The sequence below is a fragment of the Tachypleus tridentatus genome, chromosome 13, assembly GCF_004210375.1.
Source record: "Tachypleus tridentatus isolate NWPU-2018 chromosome 13, ASM421037v1, whole genome shotgun sequence".
NCBI lineage: Eukaryota > Metazoa > Arthropoda > Merostomata > Xiphosura > Limulidae > Tachypleus > Tachypleus tridentatus.
Window position 1 is genome coordinate 135,335,230 of NC_134837.1, and position 20,162 is coordinate 135,355,391.

At 37.0% G+C, this 20,162-nt stretch overlaps 1 protein-coding gene across 3 annotated transcripts in view; it reads left to right on the top strand.

The window, feature by feature from the left end:
* Nucleotides 1–20,162, top strand: part of LOC143240421 (Krueppel-like factor 6) — a 107,512-nt gene that overhangs the window by 82,115 nt on the left and 5,235 nt on the right. For all 3 annotated transcript variants that reach the window (XM_076482832.1, XM_076482831.1, XM_076482834.1), the window contains exon 2: nucleotides 15,823–16,600. In XM_076482832.1, the coding sequence (XP_076338947.1) occupies nucleotides 15,823–16,600 (778 nt within the window). The remainder of the gene's footprint in view (nucleotides 1–15,822; nucleotides 16,601–20,162) is intronic.

The window sequence follows — 20,162 nt, forward strand, 5'->3', positions numbered from 1 at the left end:
CAAAGCTACTCAAGGGCTATCTGTGCTAGCCGTCCCTAATTTAGCAGTGTAAGACTAGAGGGAAGGCAGCTAGTCATCACCACCCACCGCCAACTCTTGGGCTACTCTTTTACCAACGAATAGTGGGATTGACATTATAACGCCGCCACGGCTGGGAGAGCGAGTATGTCTGGCGCGACGCGGGCGGAACCCGCGACCCTCGGATTACGAGTCGCACGTCTTTCGCGCTTGGCCATGCCAGGCCAGTTTTATTGAAAAAAGAAAACTTTGCGGTCAAAAGAACTAATCATACTGTTTAATTTTGCAGGTTTACATTTTCTATAAAAAATATGTGCTAATAAATGAAATATAGAACTTGGTGCAGAAAGAGCCCTTTCCGAGCGGTAATCCGAACGTTTTAGTTTTTACGTTTGCCGCTAGGAAAAGTACTGTGACGTAATAGTTGCCAAACAAACCGTCAACGCCAGCACGTTGAATGTAAATAAACATGGCCAGTGTATACGGAGAAACAGAGGCGGAGTCAGTTTTGACTTTGTGTTCTGAACAGTGTCGAGTAGCACCATATCAATTCAAACCTACTTTGAACGAACCTAGAACAGTTACTTTTGACACAGATCTGACAAGTTCTAGTGATGAGGACAGTTCCACGAGCGAGAGCAGCGGAACTGTGAGTGACACTGATAGCGCCCAGACCGGTTGAGAGTCGGTCATACCTCCAGTGGAAGAATGGTAAGCCTAAGTCATGACAACAATTATGGTCTATATTATTTCACGTGCAATTTTAAGCATCTCGAAACCTGTCTAGTGTTTATAAATTATTGGTATCACAGACTGGGTTTTATTTGTTTATACTTTGCCGACTATGGTAACTAATACTCAGACCTTCCACAATCATTGTACGGGGTATTTATGACTCGTAACAAAATGAATTTCAATTATACGTCATAATTCTGTCTATAAAATCAAACTAGATGTAGCAGTCTGAATAGTTAATTTATCTTGAAATGTTAAATTTGAAAAATGGAATTCTTCAAACTTTTCTGTGTTTAAAAATGATACAAAAACATCTACAGAATGATCTACCAGCTTTTTAAACTTGGAATATACTCTATTTGGGATAGATTTGTCTACTATTTAGACTAGGAAATCAAGGTTTCACTGACTTTCAGGTGCCACAAATGCAAAACACGCTCATGAATGTGAAATGTGTATGTCTAGTTACATTCTTCAAAAACTTGTACTTTTTTAAATTATTATATTATACTAGTTATTGTTTATCGCTTTATACTGCACACATACCTTAAAGTTTGTTCTTTTCGTGATGACAATGGATGGCTACAGAGGAGTGGAACCTGTACGCTACAGGCTGAGATTAGTCCTCAGCTCGACACGAGGAAAGATGGTGGGGACGATTCTGTCTACTGCCGATAGATTTTTCAGTCTCAACCTGCCTGGCTTGAAACCCACGGAATCCAAAACAGTGGGATCCGACACAAAACATGAGTGATCTTGACAAAGCTGTGCATGGTGTGAAGGAGTCCAGTTCTTCCTATTGGCCATTCGCACCCACTGTCGCCACCTTGCTGGTTCCTTCTCCTTGCACGGAAACGAAAAGAAGCTTTTGCCCGATGCCGAACCGTTTTTACAACCATAAGCAACGCAGTAAACCATGTTATCATAAAACAAACATAAAGTAGCAATATCAAGACAAAAATAGTCTCACAACGTATGTAACCCAAAAAAAGCACCGATAGATTTACATAAAACACCAGCACTGAAAGGAATACAATGGTTGGCGCGCAAAGAAGCGTGTTTGGCAACTATTACGTCATAGTTATAAAACGTCACGGAAATAGCCCAACGACCGAGAAGAACTTGAGTTTGAGGACCTGCATATTTTGTTTCATTTTTTACTCAAAAACTAAAGTGTTTAAAAATATGGCAACCACACAGGAATTATACCTAACAAAATTAGGCAATTATTAAATTTGTTGAAAATTCACCTTTAAAGCGTATGTGAATCGTATGTTATTAGGAACCTTGTAACCAACAAAATAATGTGTCCTCAAGTAGTTTAATTTCAAAAAAGTTAAAAATCGACTGGATTCATTGGATCCTTGGGTCATTTTTAGGGCTAAATACTAATCTGCTATATTAAATTCAAATCATTTGAATAAAGTGTAAGAACTATTACTCTAATTGAAAAATGTATATATACATGTACGTTTGCATGTAGCAACAGTTATTTTGCGTAGCTGTGTAGCTCGCAGATGAACGAAAGCGCGTGGTCTGCGAGGCACCTGGAACCACAGGCGTAGACTAGGCAACAGTCTCAAACAGATGCAAATCAAGGCTTCTACATGTAGTTTTGGGTGAATGTTAGCAACATGACTGTTTAAGACAATTCGACTATGTTGCCGTACTCGGTTCTGATGAAAAGGTGGTAAAAATTGCAAAACAAAATGGCCGCCAAAATTACAATTTTTCCAAAAAATTATTTACCAACTTTTTATCATGTTATTACTCCTGCCACAACAAATTTTGTTTTCAACTGCAAACATATCTACCTTCTACTTGAATCAAGTTAACTTTGTAACTGTTTTAAAGCGTAAATCATCGTCCTTTGTCATGCATTATTGTTTTTCACACACAACTTGACAGTAAAATATTAGTCTCATCCTTTAGGCACTACACAATATAACAAAACAATGGTTAATATTTCTTCAACAAATATCGATAACCCATAAATCTTGCTATAAACACCAAAAACATATTTTTGGATATGTTTATTAGATATATTGTTGATAGCAAATATTCAAAGTGTGTTATAGGCTTAATTTTTACCTCACCATATGTACATGCTACCACACGCGCATACACATTCCTGTGCATTAAACAAAATATCCATATCGTATATGCTGTATATGTCTGTATTATTTTATCAAACGTTAAACTGGTACTAACATACTTCAGTTATCTTTTTGTCAGTAAACAACCCCTTTATATGGGTGAATAGTATTATTAGCTCGCTCCTTACAATCATCAGGTATTCTGATAACATGTTTTTGCTGTATCTCAAATAATTAACCAGGTTATCAATATAGCTTGTTACTTTTCAGAGTTTCTTGGTTAACTACTGTTGATGTAGGGTTAGTGAGACAGTGTAAAGGCACATGTCATAATAATTCGTGGTAGCAATGATTCCTGACATCCTTTCTGTCCTGCTTCTTTTTCTCGTAGAGACAGTGGAAGAAGGAACTTGTTTTGAAAGGAAGAAAACTTTTCTGCTGATTTATTGTTACGTATAATATGTCAATCAACCAGTAAAAGCAGTTTGTACAAAGCGTTGTAAATTCGTAGACTTACCGCTGTACTAGCGGGGTGCACTTTGCGCTTTGTAACTGTTCTTAAGTTGACTTCATTCAAATAGAAAGTAGATATGTTTGTAGTTTAAAACAAAATCTGTTGTGACAGGAGTAATAACATGATAAAAAAATATATAAAGTTCGTAAATTATTATTTTACAATTTTGATCATCTTATCATCAAAACAAGCATGGTGACATAATCGAATTATCTTAAACAATCATGTTGCCAACATTCATCAAAAAATAACCGTAGATTTCACTTTTGGGTCTTTACTGACTATTCTGTAGTCGGAGCCGGATGTGCTGTAGGTTATATAGCACCCCCATTTCTACGTATTTGACTTATAAAGCAACTATACGTAATATTAATATACAGTAGTACCTCGGTTCTCGAACTTAATCCGTTCCAGAAGGCTGTTCGAAAACCGAATCAATTTTTCCCATAAGAAATACTGTAAATTAGATTAATCCTCCAAAAATTACGCATTATGAAGCATTTAAAGTAAAAATATTGCTTATTTATACCTGTATAATAATACTTACATGCATAAAGTCAACCACAAAAACTATAAACACAATAAAAAACAATAAATGAAAATTTAACTGCACTTTACCTGTGCTGAGGAGAGCTGATGGCGTAAGTGAAAGGTGGTGAGAAACGTGGAGAGTAGGAGGGTTATTATTTTTTCGAAGGGGTGTCACCTTCCATTAAAACATCAGGTAACTCTCCTTCTGGGGTTCTTTCTCTTTTCTGTCTCTTTGCACCGCTACAACCTGCTTGAGACTTACTGGAGCTACTTCTCACTAAAAACTTGTCTAATGAGATTTGTTTCTTCCCGCATTTTAAAATGTTTATGAAGTAAGACATGCCATTGTCATTGAAAAGGTTTATGTTGCGGTTTGCTACAGCTTTGTCAGGGTGAAAATTTTCCACAAAACTTTGTAACTCTCCCCACACATTTCCTTGATTAGTGAACTAGGAACATCCTCCCTTCCCTCCTCCTCATCTGAAGACACTTCCTCAGTTGCCTCCTGTTGCTGCTCCTTCTGAAGGTCTTGGAGTTCTTCCGTGGTGAGCTCAGTGTTGTGGTCTTCCATCAACTCCTCCACATCATCACCACTCACATTCAAGCCCATACACTTGCCTAGTGAAACAATATTCTCAACAACAAGCTCAGCCTCAAAGCCTTCAAAGTCTCTATCTGCTCTGGCCACAATTTCTTCCAGGCTGAGTTCATTGTCCTCAAAGACACTTCGATCCAGGCTTTGTCGATGATTCTCCGTTGCTTGAGAACACAGAAGTCACTTCAAAGCACCCTTGAAACAGTGCTTTGGTGTAGAGTTTCTTAAAGTTCGATATCACCTGCTGGTCCATGTGCTGAATGAGAGGAGTCGTGTTAGGGGGCAAGAGCTTCACCGTAATGAAACTGTACTCCTCCACCAACCCGTCCTCCAAGCCTGGTGGGTGAGCAGGTGCATTGTCAATCACAAGAAGGGCCTCGAGTAGCAACTGTTTTTCCGTGAGGTAATTCTTTACACTTGGGGCAAACACTTCATGGACTCGCTTCATAAAAAATTGCCTGGTTACCCATGCTTTACTATTAGCCTCTACACATGACATTTAGTTTACTTTTCAGAACATAATTTTTCTTAAAAACCCTCGGATTCTCAGAATGGTACACAAGGGAAGGCTTACGTTTTAAGTCCCCACGTGTATTACTACATAACAATAGAGTTAGTCTGTCCTTCATTGGCTTGTGTCCTAGCAGTGACTTCTCCTCCTTGGTGATCTAGGCCCTCTTTGGCATTTTCTTCCAAACGAGGCCTGTCTCATCACAGTTGAACACTTGTTAGGGAATAAAACCCTCAGCTTCTACATAGTCCTTAAATTCCCTAACAAATTTATCAGCAGTGTCTTTGTTAGAACTGGCACCCTCTCCATGTCTCATCACATTACGTATACCACTTCTCTTACTAAAGGTTTCAAACCACCCCCTACTAGCCTTAAAGGCATCACTTGTATCAGCACTCGTTCCAGAGGTGTTTTTTCAGGAGGTCAGCATGCAACTGCTTTGCTTTCTCACAAATGATGGTCTCAGAAATGCTATCACCAGCTAACTGTTTTTCATTTACCCAAATCAACAACAGTTTTTCTATCTCTTCCATTGTTTGTGATCTTTGTTTCGTAAGCACTGTTACTCCTTTTGCAACATCAGCTCCTTTGATGACCTCTTTATTTTTCAATATGGTGCAAACTGTAGACTTCGCCATACCAAACTGTGTAGAAAGGTCAGACACGCGTACAACACTCTCATACTTCGCTATGAGATCTTTTGTCACCTCTATTGTGGCTCTAACAACTTTTCTTTTTGGTTTGCTGCTTTCATTATTTTTCTTTGACCCCATGGCGGCTTATTTAATCAGAATATTTATAAAAACAAGAAAAAGAAAAACGAGAACGTTCACAGCAGATTTTAGCGGGGGTGTGGACTGAGCGACAGGTGCGGGTAAAATGTTTTGGGCAAGCTTGACGTGGGCCGAAAATGGTCGAAGGGTCGTTCGGGTCATCAGTCGAATTATTTTGGGGGTTCGGGCCACGACAGCTTGGTTCGGGAACCGAGTTTATGTCCGACAACATAGACATTTTTTTCTCAAACAATATGTTCGAGAAGGGAGTCGTTCGAGAACCGAGGTACCACTGTATTAAATTTCTATCACCCCTACGTTAGTACGTCTTCCTACCCTACTACGTGGAACTATCCACTATATAATAATTATGTCTGGTGAATCAACATTGTTCGAAATTTCACATGAAATACCGTTAAGTTCACCCCAGAAGACTTCCACGATTCAGCAAGTTTATATAGATTTTTTTTAGATTTCAGTCAATTGATAAAACAATGAAAGAAGTCCACTAGATTCTTTAGTAGCTGAGACGAACACACGTAAAAGTCCAGACAGGAAATTGCTCACGTTCTTAGAAAATAACAAGAAAACGAAAATCTCATGGAATGGGACAACTAAACAATATCAATACAGCCATACAGCCTCTCGATGGGTCAGCGGGAAATCTGAGCACTTTTAATGTTCAAACTCAGATTAGATACACACGGTAGGCAGCTCACAGAGAGAAACACAATGTGTAATTTTAGATTCAACAACAAACAACATTTATATAATAATTAATATTTTACGTTGGCCTTGGAGTGAAAACAAGAATGTATACTTATATATTCGAATTTCCGTCACAGGAAACAAATGTATGTTATGTTTATATAGATTGTTCAGGACTAAACTCGCAGTTTCTGTCAATAAAGTTCCGTATTATTCACGTAGCATTCTAGAGATAGTATTATATGCAAATACTTATAGTGTTGATTTATCATTTGTGTAGCAGTGTAGTGATGGTATTTTCTATTAATATTTTGAGAATTGATGTATCCTTCGTGTGGCAATGTAGTGATGGCATTTTCTATAAATGTTTATGCAGCTGATTTGTCCTTTCCTTAGCAGTGTAGTGATGGTATTTTCTATAAATGTTTAGAGAAATGATTTATCCTTTGTGTAGAAGTGTAGTACATGCGTTGTTGTATATGTTTTCAGATATGATATGTTTTTATATCAAAAGGCATTTTATAGTTTTATTTTATTACAGCCTATCTCTTGGCTTTCAGTATAGGTTTGAAATTTGATTCTTGATTAATATTGGGTGAGTTGATTAGCTGCCTTCCCTGTGGTTTATCTCTTCAAAATTGCTAGCGCAGGTATCCTCATATAGATAGTTTAACACCAAATTAAACAAACAAGTTAAAACAAGGGAATGATCCACTCTTTTTTTAAATAAAGAATTCAAAGAAAAAGTAAACATTTCGCTTTGAAATGTAACTCCAGATTGTATATTAGTTACCATAGCACCAATCTTTAATTTGAAATTAAACTTCAATTTGTAATTTCGGAAGACAAAAGCCTATTGTTTCAGCAAGCTTCTCAGTTGGCGGATTTGGAAGCAAGTGTTTTAATGAGGGTCAAATATTGCTGTAGTACAATTATTGAATTTCAAGGACCTTGATGATGATGTTTGGAGTTTCATCTCTTATCACAAAGAGTGCATTCTCACCACTCAGCCCGAAGTACTTGCGGTGGCCTAGATTTGTAGTTGGAGTTGAAGAAGTGCTTGAACTGTGTAACCCTGAGATATCAGAGTTAAGGTTAAACATCCACCCGTATAGAAAATATCGCCATGTTAGAAATATTGATGAATTACCAACTGAAAAATCTGTATTAAACAGGCAAATGCTTGTTACGAGGTGAAAAAGCCAATGTTTAAAACCTTTGGAACTGGATTACCAGCTTTCTTGATTGTAGTAATATAATCTGGCTGATGAAGTCACTCGACGCTTAGCGGAGCTGTTAACAACAGGTAAAGTCTGGTCACTATTTGGGTGTAGGAGGACATGTTGAACACATATTATACGTACGTGTATATAAACCACATCAATACACGCACGCACATCATATCCATACAGATAAACTGCATTACAGTGAGCAAAATGACCGAATCTGTATGCATAGAGTTAAAGATGGTCAGGGCCCCTGCTTGTTCATCCCACTCCTCTTGAGCATACTCTTAACGAGTAGCGTGTTTTTTTGGAGGCTTAATCTTTGATCTAACTAATCTAATTTGTCATTTACTTTAACATAAAATTGATTCAAAATTAACTCGTTGTTAAAACTAACTCTGTCGTATTCTTAATAGAATTCGTTCGAAAAATCAATTTGCAAAAAACAAAAAAAAAAGACTAGAAGTTGTGGAATTGCACCCCCAGCGTATAGAATGGTAACTACAAATTTTTGAATTTCGTGTGCAGCGATTTTCTAAGAAAAGGCATCACCAAAAATCGAGACGATTGCTAGTAACACCTTTTTCTTTAATTTTCTTTAAACAAAAGAGATTGATTGTACAAGAAGAAATATGCGGCTTGTGAGACGAAAGTTCCAACATTTATGTGAACGATTAAAACAAAATCATTTTATTTGTTGTGACTGGGTGCCTGCTTTTGTTGTCTCTTTCAGGAATTTGGTTGTCGTTGTTCTTGTGTGTGTGTATATTTACAAATTGATACTTAAACTCTTTTTGTATTTCCTTTTTCGACGACGTAATCGATGAGATCGTTTTCACGTGATATTAAAATCTTCCTCGTGTGAGTTAGCAGCAGAGACCTAAACTCCACGTGGTCTGTGTTAAAGAATATCTCAATATCATGTATACATTCAAAACAGATGGCACCTAGCCAACTGAGTTTGCGCATGCTTATCCTAATTTCCATATAACACTATAGTTTCATTGAAGCATTCAAAAGCTTGGTTATTGTATTACTTGGAAATAATATCCACGCACTTTTTATTATATTCGAAATGTTCAAATTTTACAGTTTTTCAATATATTCTAGCTTGGGATTGGAGCAATGAAAATGAAGTAAATAAAATTGTAATTCATTTCTCATAAATATCAAAGTCTTCAAGGAATACTTATTATTTTCGGATTGATAACTGTGAAAAATGTCATATTTACCTCCGCCATCGATTGTGGACGGAGGTTATGTTTTCAGCCCTCTGTGTATGATTGTCAACAAACTTTCTCAAAAACGGCTGAATGGATGTGGAAAAACGTTGGCATACATCTGTACTGAGAACCATTTAGAAGTGGTTAGTTTTTGGAGGGTCAGCGTCAAAGGTCAGAAAAAAAAACCTATCTGTTAATATGGGGACCGATTTTTTACACAATTTTTGCTCTATAACTAAGTCAAAAATGAGCGAATTTTGATGAAACCTGGTGGATATGTATAGAATATTATTCTTCGTTGTCCTATCAAAAATGGCACGTATCCATTCATAATTACGAACGTATTTTGGTATTTCTGGACTGCTGAATATGATGACCGCTGCATGGTGGAGGTATGTGCTTTACTGAGTGCCTGCTTGGTTATGATTCAGTTTTAACGTGTATTGTTATTTGTTTCTTTGTTGTTGTTGTTTTCAAACGAAGGTATAGATATCAAAAGGGTGTTCATTAAAATATTAATATAAACCTTTAATAATAAAAATATTTTATAATTTTTGGGCTAAAAATATTTGAAATCTACTAATATGGTAGTGTACTTTTTTAAAAACAAATTTGTGTAGTACGTATCATATAATTTGGTACACAAAATATTTCTTAGTTTGTTCGTTTCCACTAGTACAGTAAAGTTATTTCACCGGTAGGATACACTTTATAATTTAGAAATTTAATATTAAAGTTCAAATTTACTCAGCTATAGTATTTGATAAAAGTCATAGCTTTCTGTCGTAGTGAAAAAGAAAAACTGTTATACATATGTGAATAACTAAAGCTGTTTAAATTTGTTTCCGATGTATCACGTTGATTGTAAGCTATTCAAGTACAGTTTACTGATTGAGACATTGTTAGGATATGCCATGCCGCTGGGAAAAGAACAAGTTCTCACGGTGAGTGACCCCAAGCGGAAGAGCCAGGCATTACGTGACGTATCAATGTCGGAAACAAGGCGCCTCTCGCTTTGAAAATATATGTATTTATTGTAGTGCACATATTTCCTGTTTAAATAATAACAGGGACTTTTTGTCAACAGGCAGTGTTTACACATGATTTTTTTTCCTTTCTGTACGGTGAGTGTAATTTGAAGAAACGTTATCTTGTTGATCAACTTTTTTTTTTCTTTTGTCACCAAAATAAAATCAATAAGTGAAAAAAGGTAGTATTATTATATTCCGTTTGAATATTTCCTAAAGCTATTCGATGGCTATCTGCGCTAGCCGTCCCTAATTTAGCAGGGTAAGACTACAGCTAGTCATCACCACCAGTTGTCAACTCTTGGGCTACTCTTTTACCAACAAATAGTGAGATTGACATTATCACGGCCTTACCGTGCGAACATGTTTGGTGTGACGGGGATTCGAACCCGCGACCCTCGGATCAGTAGTCGAGCGCCTTAGCCACCTGGCCATCCCCGGCCTATGGTATTCTGTATCTAATTAATAGTTTTTAACAGAAGATATAAACGGTCATAAAAGAGTCATAAGATCATGTTACTTTTTAACTCTGAGAAAATAAGAGCTACGTGATAACCTAGTGTTCGGGGGGGGGAAACATTTAAACAATACAATGGCGACTTGTCCAATAATTTGATTAACGTAGCAATTTCAGCCCCCCTTTTTTTTTTCCGTGGCACAGCGGAACGTCTGCGGACTTATAATGCTAAAAACCGGGTTTCGGTACCTGTGGTGGGCAGAGCACAGATAGCCTTTTGTATAGCTCTGTGCAAACAACAACAGGAAAGTCAGTTTCCCACTAAATATGAGAAATATTTTTGTGAAAGATAAAATATAGAAGATTGTGTGCTCATACTTAATGAAAACACTCCAACAGGTGGAGCAACTGTCTAGCAACAAGCTTTCTCTCGTCATTTAATATTATTTTTGTCTTGCGACTTTTAACGAAATTATTGCTCGTTCTTTTCAGTTCTTTTTTTACTACATTTATTGAAAAAATAAACACTTTACCGACGTCTGTGGTTCTTTCTACATCACAAATATATTTGAGGAAACTCATAGTGTATTTTGTATTCCAAAACATGAATTTCAGTGAATAAACGATGACGGAGAGACCTAATCTATACTTTGATTCGCTACTGTCGCTGCAACAGACTAGTTTCATCGAATTCACGGATCATCAGTGCTGTTCAGAAGAACGAAACAGTTAAAATAACCCTAATATAATGGTGGAATGCAAGGGGTTTGGTGGTTTGCTCATCACTGCTATAAGAGTTATATATATATATATATATATCATTTATATGATTCAAAGACGCAAACAACTTCTACTGAAGCATTTCATGTGAATTGGTTTCAAAGAAAACCAATTTTGTCGATTTCATAAAATCAACGTTTCTGATGGAATTTGAACCAACATTACATAGAGCTTGTGAATATATATACAGAATGAATTATTCTACATTATACTAAAACACTATTATAATTTAGTACATTTTCTCCCTGTTTAAATTATTTATTTATTGTGAATAGTATTAACTCAGCATCAGTATTTGCACAAAAAGTAAAGTCTAATTAGTGGAATGCTCTAGAAGAACCACGTTTCTGTTTCAAATGAAACGTTTTTGTAATTTTCTATAACACATTTCATCAAGATTTACTAGCTATCAGGAAACCACTGGTGGCAGTTTAAAAATATTAAAGTTCACACAGGAGAATTCAGTAGGTCATTTTCGTTGGGAGTGAAGATTGGTTGGTCAATTTCTAAAATCGTAATGAACCAGAACCTGCTCAGTAGCTCAAAATATTATTGGAGTTAAATGGAGAAATTTTGGTTATTGTGTCATAGTCGTCTATATCGAAGTGTGCGTAGTATGTGCAGTGATGTTTGTGCAAGTTTAGTCTCTGTTGGTATCAGATAGTAAACATAAGTTGTTTATTCCATTAAGCGTTGTTTCCAACTTAGTCGCTTCCTATTGGAATTATGTTACCCGTCTCAACAGTAAATGAAATAAACAAATTTATTGGTCACTGACTTATCTCCACCATCCAATTGTCTCTGTCCTCTTAATTATCTGATATATATTTGTATATTTGTTACGTATATAATAGCCAAGTCTGAATTCATAGAACATTTGAACTTCTAAAAACCGATTGTCATTTATCATTTAAACCCATCATAGTCCATCATGTCATCAACCATTATAACTCATTCTGTCATGCACATCATGTCATAACTCATCATACCATCACCATTTATCAGATTTAACTGGAGTTGTTTCAAAGTTTCAGTTTTTAAACACCTCTAACATTCCTTGAGTTTGTATCAGGGTTATTATGGTTATGGTTATTATCGTTACTTTAAAGAACCCCGTAAAGAAAGTCGAAGAACAACAACAAAAATACAGGTGTTTGACATCTGTACTTACTATGGCTGCGAATTATCAATCGAAGCTTAGCAAAATTACCCCAGTATAATGAAAACACAAATAACAGTAATAATAATAATTTAAAAAGAAGAACAAAGGGAATTTACTCTCTGTTGATTGAGCGTTAAAACCTGGTCTTGAGTCGAATAAGGTGTTGAAAAAGTTAAAAGGAAAACTTTCTTTAAAAAATCTTTCCTGTGTCCTTTATTCTTGATTTAATCTACAACTGATTTGTTAACCACTTATCTCGTTTGTGTTACACTGGATAAGTTAATATTTTTTAGATAGGAAAGAGCTAGGTGTGACCTATTATTTAGTGTGCCAGAACATGGAACTAAGGGTTCATCGTTCATGGACAGCGTGAAAGAAATCGCCGTCCCCACTTCGATACCATGGAGGCATTATGAGAGTGACGGTCAAAGCCTAGTTTTCGATTACCGTAGCCCAAGAGATGGCGACGGGTGCTGTTGACTAGCCGCTTTTCCTGTGAACAATTAATTCTAATTCAAAATTGGTTAGCGCAGATAACTGTTGTGTAGCTTAAGGTTTCCTAAGTTAGAATTATTATATTTTATAAGACAGATATACAGCTATATACATTTTTTTTTTTTTCTCGTAGAAGAAATCAACTCTTTTCCTCCCGGTGACGCAGTGGTAACTGTTAAGGGTTAAAAGAGTTAACTTAAGGACTGGTTCCTACAGAAAACACCGCTCGAGTGGACCATTTTAGAGATCTGCATATAAAAACAAAGAGCTTTATCTAGCTCCTTTTTACGGCCTGGTGGTTAGAGTATTTGTAGTGCCAAAAGTCGCGTGTTCAAATCCTCGTCACGCCGAACATGCCATCCCCTTTCAGTCTTGGGGATGTTATATTCTGAAGGTCAATCTTAAGGTAAAAGAGTATCCAACGAGTTGACAGAGAGTAGCGTTGACTAGCCTATTACTGCTAAATTAGGAACGGCTGGTCTTGATAAATTATTCGGATGATCAGCCGTTTTACATAACCTCTCTACCAGTGGAAATGTTTAAATTGAGATTGTTTTAAATAGAAAAGTAAGCTGTTAGATAAGATTCAGGCCCATTGTCTTCTTTACCTGAAGCTTAATTTCAAATACTGTTAGACTTGACTTTCTTTTAATCTTTCTCTCAATCCTAGATAATAACTTTAAATAACTTTCTTTTCTTCTCAGATCTCTTTGAATTTTTTGTACATTCTCGGTGGTATCAGTAAAGACTATCAAAACAGCCATTTCGATTCTTTTCGTATAGAGGAAACTAAATAAGCCTAGTTTTTAAAGCTGAGACTTAACTAGAAACTTCTAACGTTCTTGCGCAACTTGGAAAATCTCACGTGACACAGAACATACCAGCAACCAGCAAAAGGGCCAATACCATTTTAAATGCGTCACCTTTAAAACCTAACTTCTTTGTAGCCATCTTAACTGAAGGGTTAACGACACATTGCAACAAGTAAGTTGTTCTTAAACTAGTCAGCCCCTCGCAGAATACCCCCATTCTACAACCAAACACGAGACGTAGAACAATCATTGACTGTGTGCTAAGTTTTTCTTGATTATCCAAGTTCTACAAGGGCAAGGATGAAACCCCAACGTATAGTTAACTTTTAAGAGGCTTGTTTGTTTATTTATTTGTTTTGGAATTTCGCACAAAGCTACTCGAGGGCTATCTGTGCTAGCCGTCCCTAATTTAGCAGTGTAAGACTAGAGGGAAGGCAGCTAGTCATCACCACTCACCGCCAACTCTTGGGCTACTCTTTTACCAACGAATAGTGGGATTGACCGTCACATTATAACGCCCCCACGGCTGTGAGGGCGAGCATGTTTAGCGCGACGCGGACGCGAACCCGCGACCCTCGGATTACGAGTCGCACGCCTTACGCGCTTGGCCATTCCAGGCCACTTTTAAGAGGTTATCCACATATGCACTACAATATTTATACATTCATCACAAACCATGACTTACTTTGTGATCCATTATAATTCTTTTTTGGCTGGTTTCCTCATTTAAGAGTTTTATTGAGAGGAAATAAAAAAATATGTGGCGCTGTTTAATGTGTTACGCGATATCACTAGAGAAAAACATAATACAATATTGCAGTTTGGAGGAAAATAAATGATGAATTCATTTTTTTAATGAAATGACTGATATGTATCAAAGGGGAAAATACGGTTCATGCGATTTTGCACTTAATTAAAATAATTTAATTTTTTAAACTAAATTGTTAAAAGTACTTTCTTTGTTCCTTTTGACAGATCTGTGAAGACACCTTATCCTAGTCAAATATTTGTTTGTTTGGGATAATCGCGCAAAGCTACACAGGAGCTATCTGCAGTAACCTCCATAATTTTGATTTAACAGACTAGAGAGAAAGCTGCTACTTGTAGTTAACAACACTCGCTACAAATTTTTGTGTTACTCTGATCGAATGGCTGAGTTTAACCGCAGCATTTAATATACATCCATGACCCCAAAGTGCAGAGCGCGATCTCGCAGCAAGGAGACATAAACCGTGGACCATCGTGTTCGCACTTTGAAATAGCCACTTGTAGGTTGATCTGTAATACCTATATAATTAAAAAGAGTAACGTGTTCGTACGTGCGTGTGTAAAAGGAAAGTTTTTATACATTATTAAAATACGCGAAAATGAAATTAGGAGTAGGGACGTACTGACGACTTCACCGTATGTATAGGGGGGGGGGTCCGTAATACATTTCATTGCAAAGGGAAAGGTATTTGAGGAATGTATCTGCCATATCTCAGAGACCCACCTCAGTATTTATGTGTTAGAATTTTGTTTGCGAATTTCTTCATTTGTTTATAGACATTTAGAGTTCCAGCACTGTCAGACTATTAAGTATAAACCTGGGAGCAGTATTACTGCATTTTAACACTTGCCCTCAATAACTAGATTTTGAAGATGTCGCTAGATTTGGTGTCTTTTACTAGATAAGCCGATTTCTCACTTTTCTTCAGACCATTCGGCGCAAAGTATCTTTTGTACCAGAAGTATTCGGTGGCTATCACTTGTTTTGAAATAGGTTTAATCCAGTTACTGAGTTACATGACCATCAGAATGGTCTAGAAATCTACTCGTATAATTTCATAGGTAAATAGTCCAACAAGGTCATTTAACTGTTGTAATTACTTTGAATGCACAGCACTGCTTTTACATTTCATAAATGTTGTGCATTCAAATATGTGCAATAAAAATGTTTAGTACGCGAAACGCGAGTTATCCCTCTGGTATTTAATTATGATAGCGTATATTTTAAATAATCCTGAAGGTAAATTTCTTATATGGTTCATCATAATATTGTGTGTTTTAGGCAATTCTGAAAATAAATCTCTCATATGGTTGATAATAATATTGTATGTTTTAAACGATCCGGGCAATAGATCTGTTATATGTTTCATTATGATACTGTGTGTTTTAGACCATCCTGGAGATGGAAAGGTATCTACGTGAAGAGCCCCGACTTCACACGTGTCAGCGGGTACATGACAACCTCAGAAGTCCCTGGGACCTGTTCAACCTTCCCAAAGAACAGAACACATCCTTGGACTCCATGAAGGAAGACATGGATGAAAGTCATCTCTTACTAAATGGTGGAGTCGAAAATACGAGCAGTATCAGCGATTCTGACAACAGCAGTGGCGGGGAAGACAGACTAAGTGTCTCTGACTTGGACACTGATTATCATGTTCAGGATGCCAGTGGTGGTTCAATTTCAACCTCCCTATCATGTGAAGATCCAATCAGTAAAGTTGTTCGGGTTCCAAATTCCCCTAATGTTTTTCAAAGCGGGGCTCAAAACCTGAAAAGGAAGACAGTTTTATCACCAGTGTCATCGCCAGAAAACGTTGTCCTGAAGATGATTAATAAAACCGAAGCCTCATTTTCTCCTCCGTCCTCGCCAGATGGCGTGTTTGTGCGACCAGTTGCCCACAGTTTAGGATTTAATAATAATACTACTTTTCAAGTATCGTTGGGACCGAAAGGAGATGTTTTTCAGAATACAGCACTTCTGAAGTCAACATTAGGTCCATTAATATCACCAACGTTCCCAGGCAAACCTGTCGACTCCCCAAGGCCCAGATGTCGACTCGACCTCGGAGCTGATAAGAGAAGAGTGCACAAATGCCAATTTACTGGCTGTCAAAAAGTGTACACAAAATCGTCTCATCTTAAAGCTCATCAGCGAACTCATACTGGTAAGTTATGTTTTTATGATTCTATCACTAAAACCCGGAGTTCTATTTAAATACCTCAGCATTTTCGGTAATCTTAATGTAGAATACATACGTAAATATTTTTTTGTCTTTATATCAGAGTAATTTATTTATATTATTTTATGTACCGAAAATTACTTCAGAAACATATGTTTCACACACGTAAATTTCAGGTTTCGACTCTTCTTCACTATGTTACGACTAGAACGAAGGATACAGCTGAACCTTTTACATCATTACCACTTTAACGTAGGAAGTATATGATTGGTATTTTTCCCCCTTCCCCTCATCACCATGACTTTAAAGTATTGTCTATGCCATGTTATCCCTCCCCATCACCCCACGTTAAAGTAGTATCTAGATCCCGTTATCGCTCGTCCTAACTCCATATATTAATGTCCAGAACTATTTACCCCTAACCCTGGAAACGACACAACAACGTCTAATCTCTTTACCCCTGTAGCACAACACAGTAAGTATAAAAGGTCGATCGATCTCTTCTACTACTAAGTTTGCACCATTACCGAGAAAATGGATGCAATTAATTGGTCCCTTCTTCCTCCCTTAATCCGAGGGTCGTTGGTTCGAATCCACGCCACACCAAACATGCTTGCCGTGGGCGTTATAATATTACGGTCAATCCCACTATTCGTTGGTAAAAGAGTAGCCCAAGAGTTGGCGGTGGGTGGCGATGACTAACTGCCTTTCCTCTAGTTTTATACTGCTAAAGTGGGGACGGCTAGCGCAGATAGCTCTCGTGTAGCTTTGCGCGAAATTCAAATTCAAACCAAACCCTCTTCCTCCATCACTAACCACAGAATGGCTTTCTACTATAACTTCCATGAACGTAAGTACGAGTGCTTGAATAGCCCTGCACATCGAATAAGACCGTGAATTGAGATCTCACATTTAGTATGTGAATGATAACTAGTGTACATAAATAACAGGTAAAAAACGATAACTACCACACATAGACATAGTCCGGGCTTATCATATCTTAACTGGAAGAGTTGTGAGTGGGCAGTGAGACATATAATGGGCCCAAGTTTACAACATTGATGGACGGCATCAATTTAAGGGGCTAACGACATTGCAGGGGACCCGGAATCCCTGCAACCCCCGCCTACACTATAGTCTAGTAACTCTTTGTTGTACTTTGTTACAGGTGACAGAACACGCCGCAGACATCATGTCTTCATTACCAAATTTTATGCAAAGTTGTTGACGAATGGTAATCGAACTCAAGTTATCCATATAAACTGAAGGTAAACTGAAGAAGTGGGAAGGATAGCAGTTCTGTTCTGCAAACTAGGGGAAAAATGAGGCTGATATAATTTCACAGTTATGATGCAACATGAAAAGAAAATGTTATTAAGCCCACGTCACGTGAAAACCATATTTTTTTTGGGGGGGTTCATTCTCTCCCACTACTTCATTACCAGAACCACCTGCGCCATTTTGTCTCTTTCCATTAATACTGATACCATTGTTATCGACGCCATTTTACCCAGTTTCCATTATTGTTGTTACATTTTTCTACGATCCGTAAACGTTAACAGAATACATAATACAATTTGTGTGAATGTATTTGTATGGTTTTGCTCTTCTTATTATATGCTTACAATTCGTTTCGTCTGCTTACGTTGTAGTTTGATTGAACAATTTGTTTGTTGAATTTCGCTCAAAGCTACTGAAGGCTGGCTATCTATCCCGAATTTTAAAAGTGGTAAACTGAAGGGAAGGCAACTAGTCAACACCACCCACCACCAATTCTTGAGTTATTCTTCACCAACGAAAAGTGGGATTGACCATGACATAATAAGATACCCACGGCTGAAAGGGCGAGCATGTTCGATGATGGCAATCGAACCCACGACACGCAGATTACAAGTCGTGTACCCTTACCATACCATACCATACCAGACCTTCACTGAACTGAGAGAGCTGTAGGTCGTGATAAATGGGTGCGGGAATTTTAGGTCATATGACTTGTTTTGTGGGCGATGGGTGAACACGAAGAAGTCGCTCTAAGTTAAAGGATGTTGAGCCGTTAATAAAGTAAAATATTTTTAGATACGTCGGGATAGTTACTTCCCTAATTCTAAATGAACAGACATATTTCTACTTAATGTTGTAAATAAATTTTATTGTAGAAAGAAAAATTTTATTTTTTTCCTTACAAGTTCATGTGATTGAAAAAACAAAACAGGATTAACTATGTGAGAAGTAGTCTATAATTTAAAATTAAGCGGTCAAAGTATACGTTCAGTATTTTGAATTCTAATGTACCTTCTTTTTTAATATATTTTTACTCCACCTAATTGAAAGCTACGGCGTCGTTCGACAGTCAAAGGAGGTCCATTAAGTTAAGCCCTTAACCCTATCACCACCGGCGAACAGCTTTCAGAATGTACAAATAACAATAATTGTAACAGTAACTTTTAAATCACAAATATTTCAGAATTGACTTTTTGTTGTAATTTAGTAATTTATTAACGTTTATTTTATTTTATTTGTATATAAAAATGTTTTTTTCTTTGTAGTTAAGCGCAAAGCTACACTATAATAGATCTGTGCTTTACCCACCACTAGTATTGAAAAGTTTGTTTGTTTGAAGTTAAGCGCAAAGCTATACTATGATAGATCTGTGCTTTACCCACCACTAGTATCGAAACCCGGTTTTTAACATTATGCATCTGCAGATATACCGCTGAACCACTGAAAAGAGAAGTGAAAAAATGGAAACTTTCTGCACAGGAGTCTCGTTTGTGTAGAGCGAACTTATCGTGTGTTTTGTTATGCTTTTTTTCTGCCCATCCCAAAACATTGGTTTATATTTACGAAGACATTATTATCCCTTGGGAATATAATCATCCATGTCTTATCTGTCATGTGAGTTGTAAAAAAAACAAAAGGCGATAAAACTGAGCAGAGCTTATATTGAAATTTTACTGTGGCGCCCTTGGTATGTTACATACGCCACTGCGTATTGATAATGCTGTCATTGCGGATTCGGTTTCAGCAGTTCATGAACATTCAAGTGAAATAATCATATGATCAGTTTGAATGGGTGGGTCATGCTATCTTCATCATAAAATTCCTGATACAGTGTGACCTACACAGTTTGGACTGTTTAAATATTTTGAATATTTCTCTTATTTTATGTATTATACCTTTTGTCATTAACGTTAAAATAATACTTTTTTTCGGATCTATTCATTTTAAGAATGTGAAGATAATCGTGGAAAGATTTATTACAGCGCTCTACATTAACCAGTTAGACAAATCATATGCTCTAAGAAGTTAAAGAAACTTAAAACATACACTTCGTTCCATATCTACGATTCGCGTGTGACTTAATGGTTAGTGTTCTACTCTATGGATACGAGAGGTACATAGTTTGAGTTCCGGTGCGACAAAAAAAAAATCATACTCTGCAAGAGTATTCCATTATTCGATTAGGGTAGTCCTATAGATGGCGGTGAGTCCAGCTGCAACTATCTTTCCTCTAGTCCATCAGTTCAATATTAGAGATAGCTCAGAT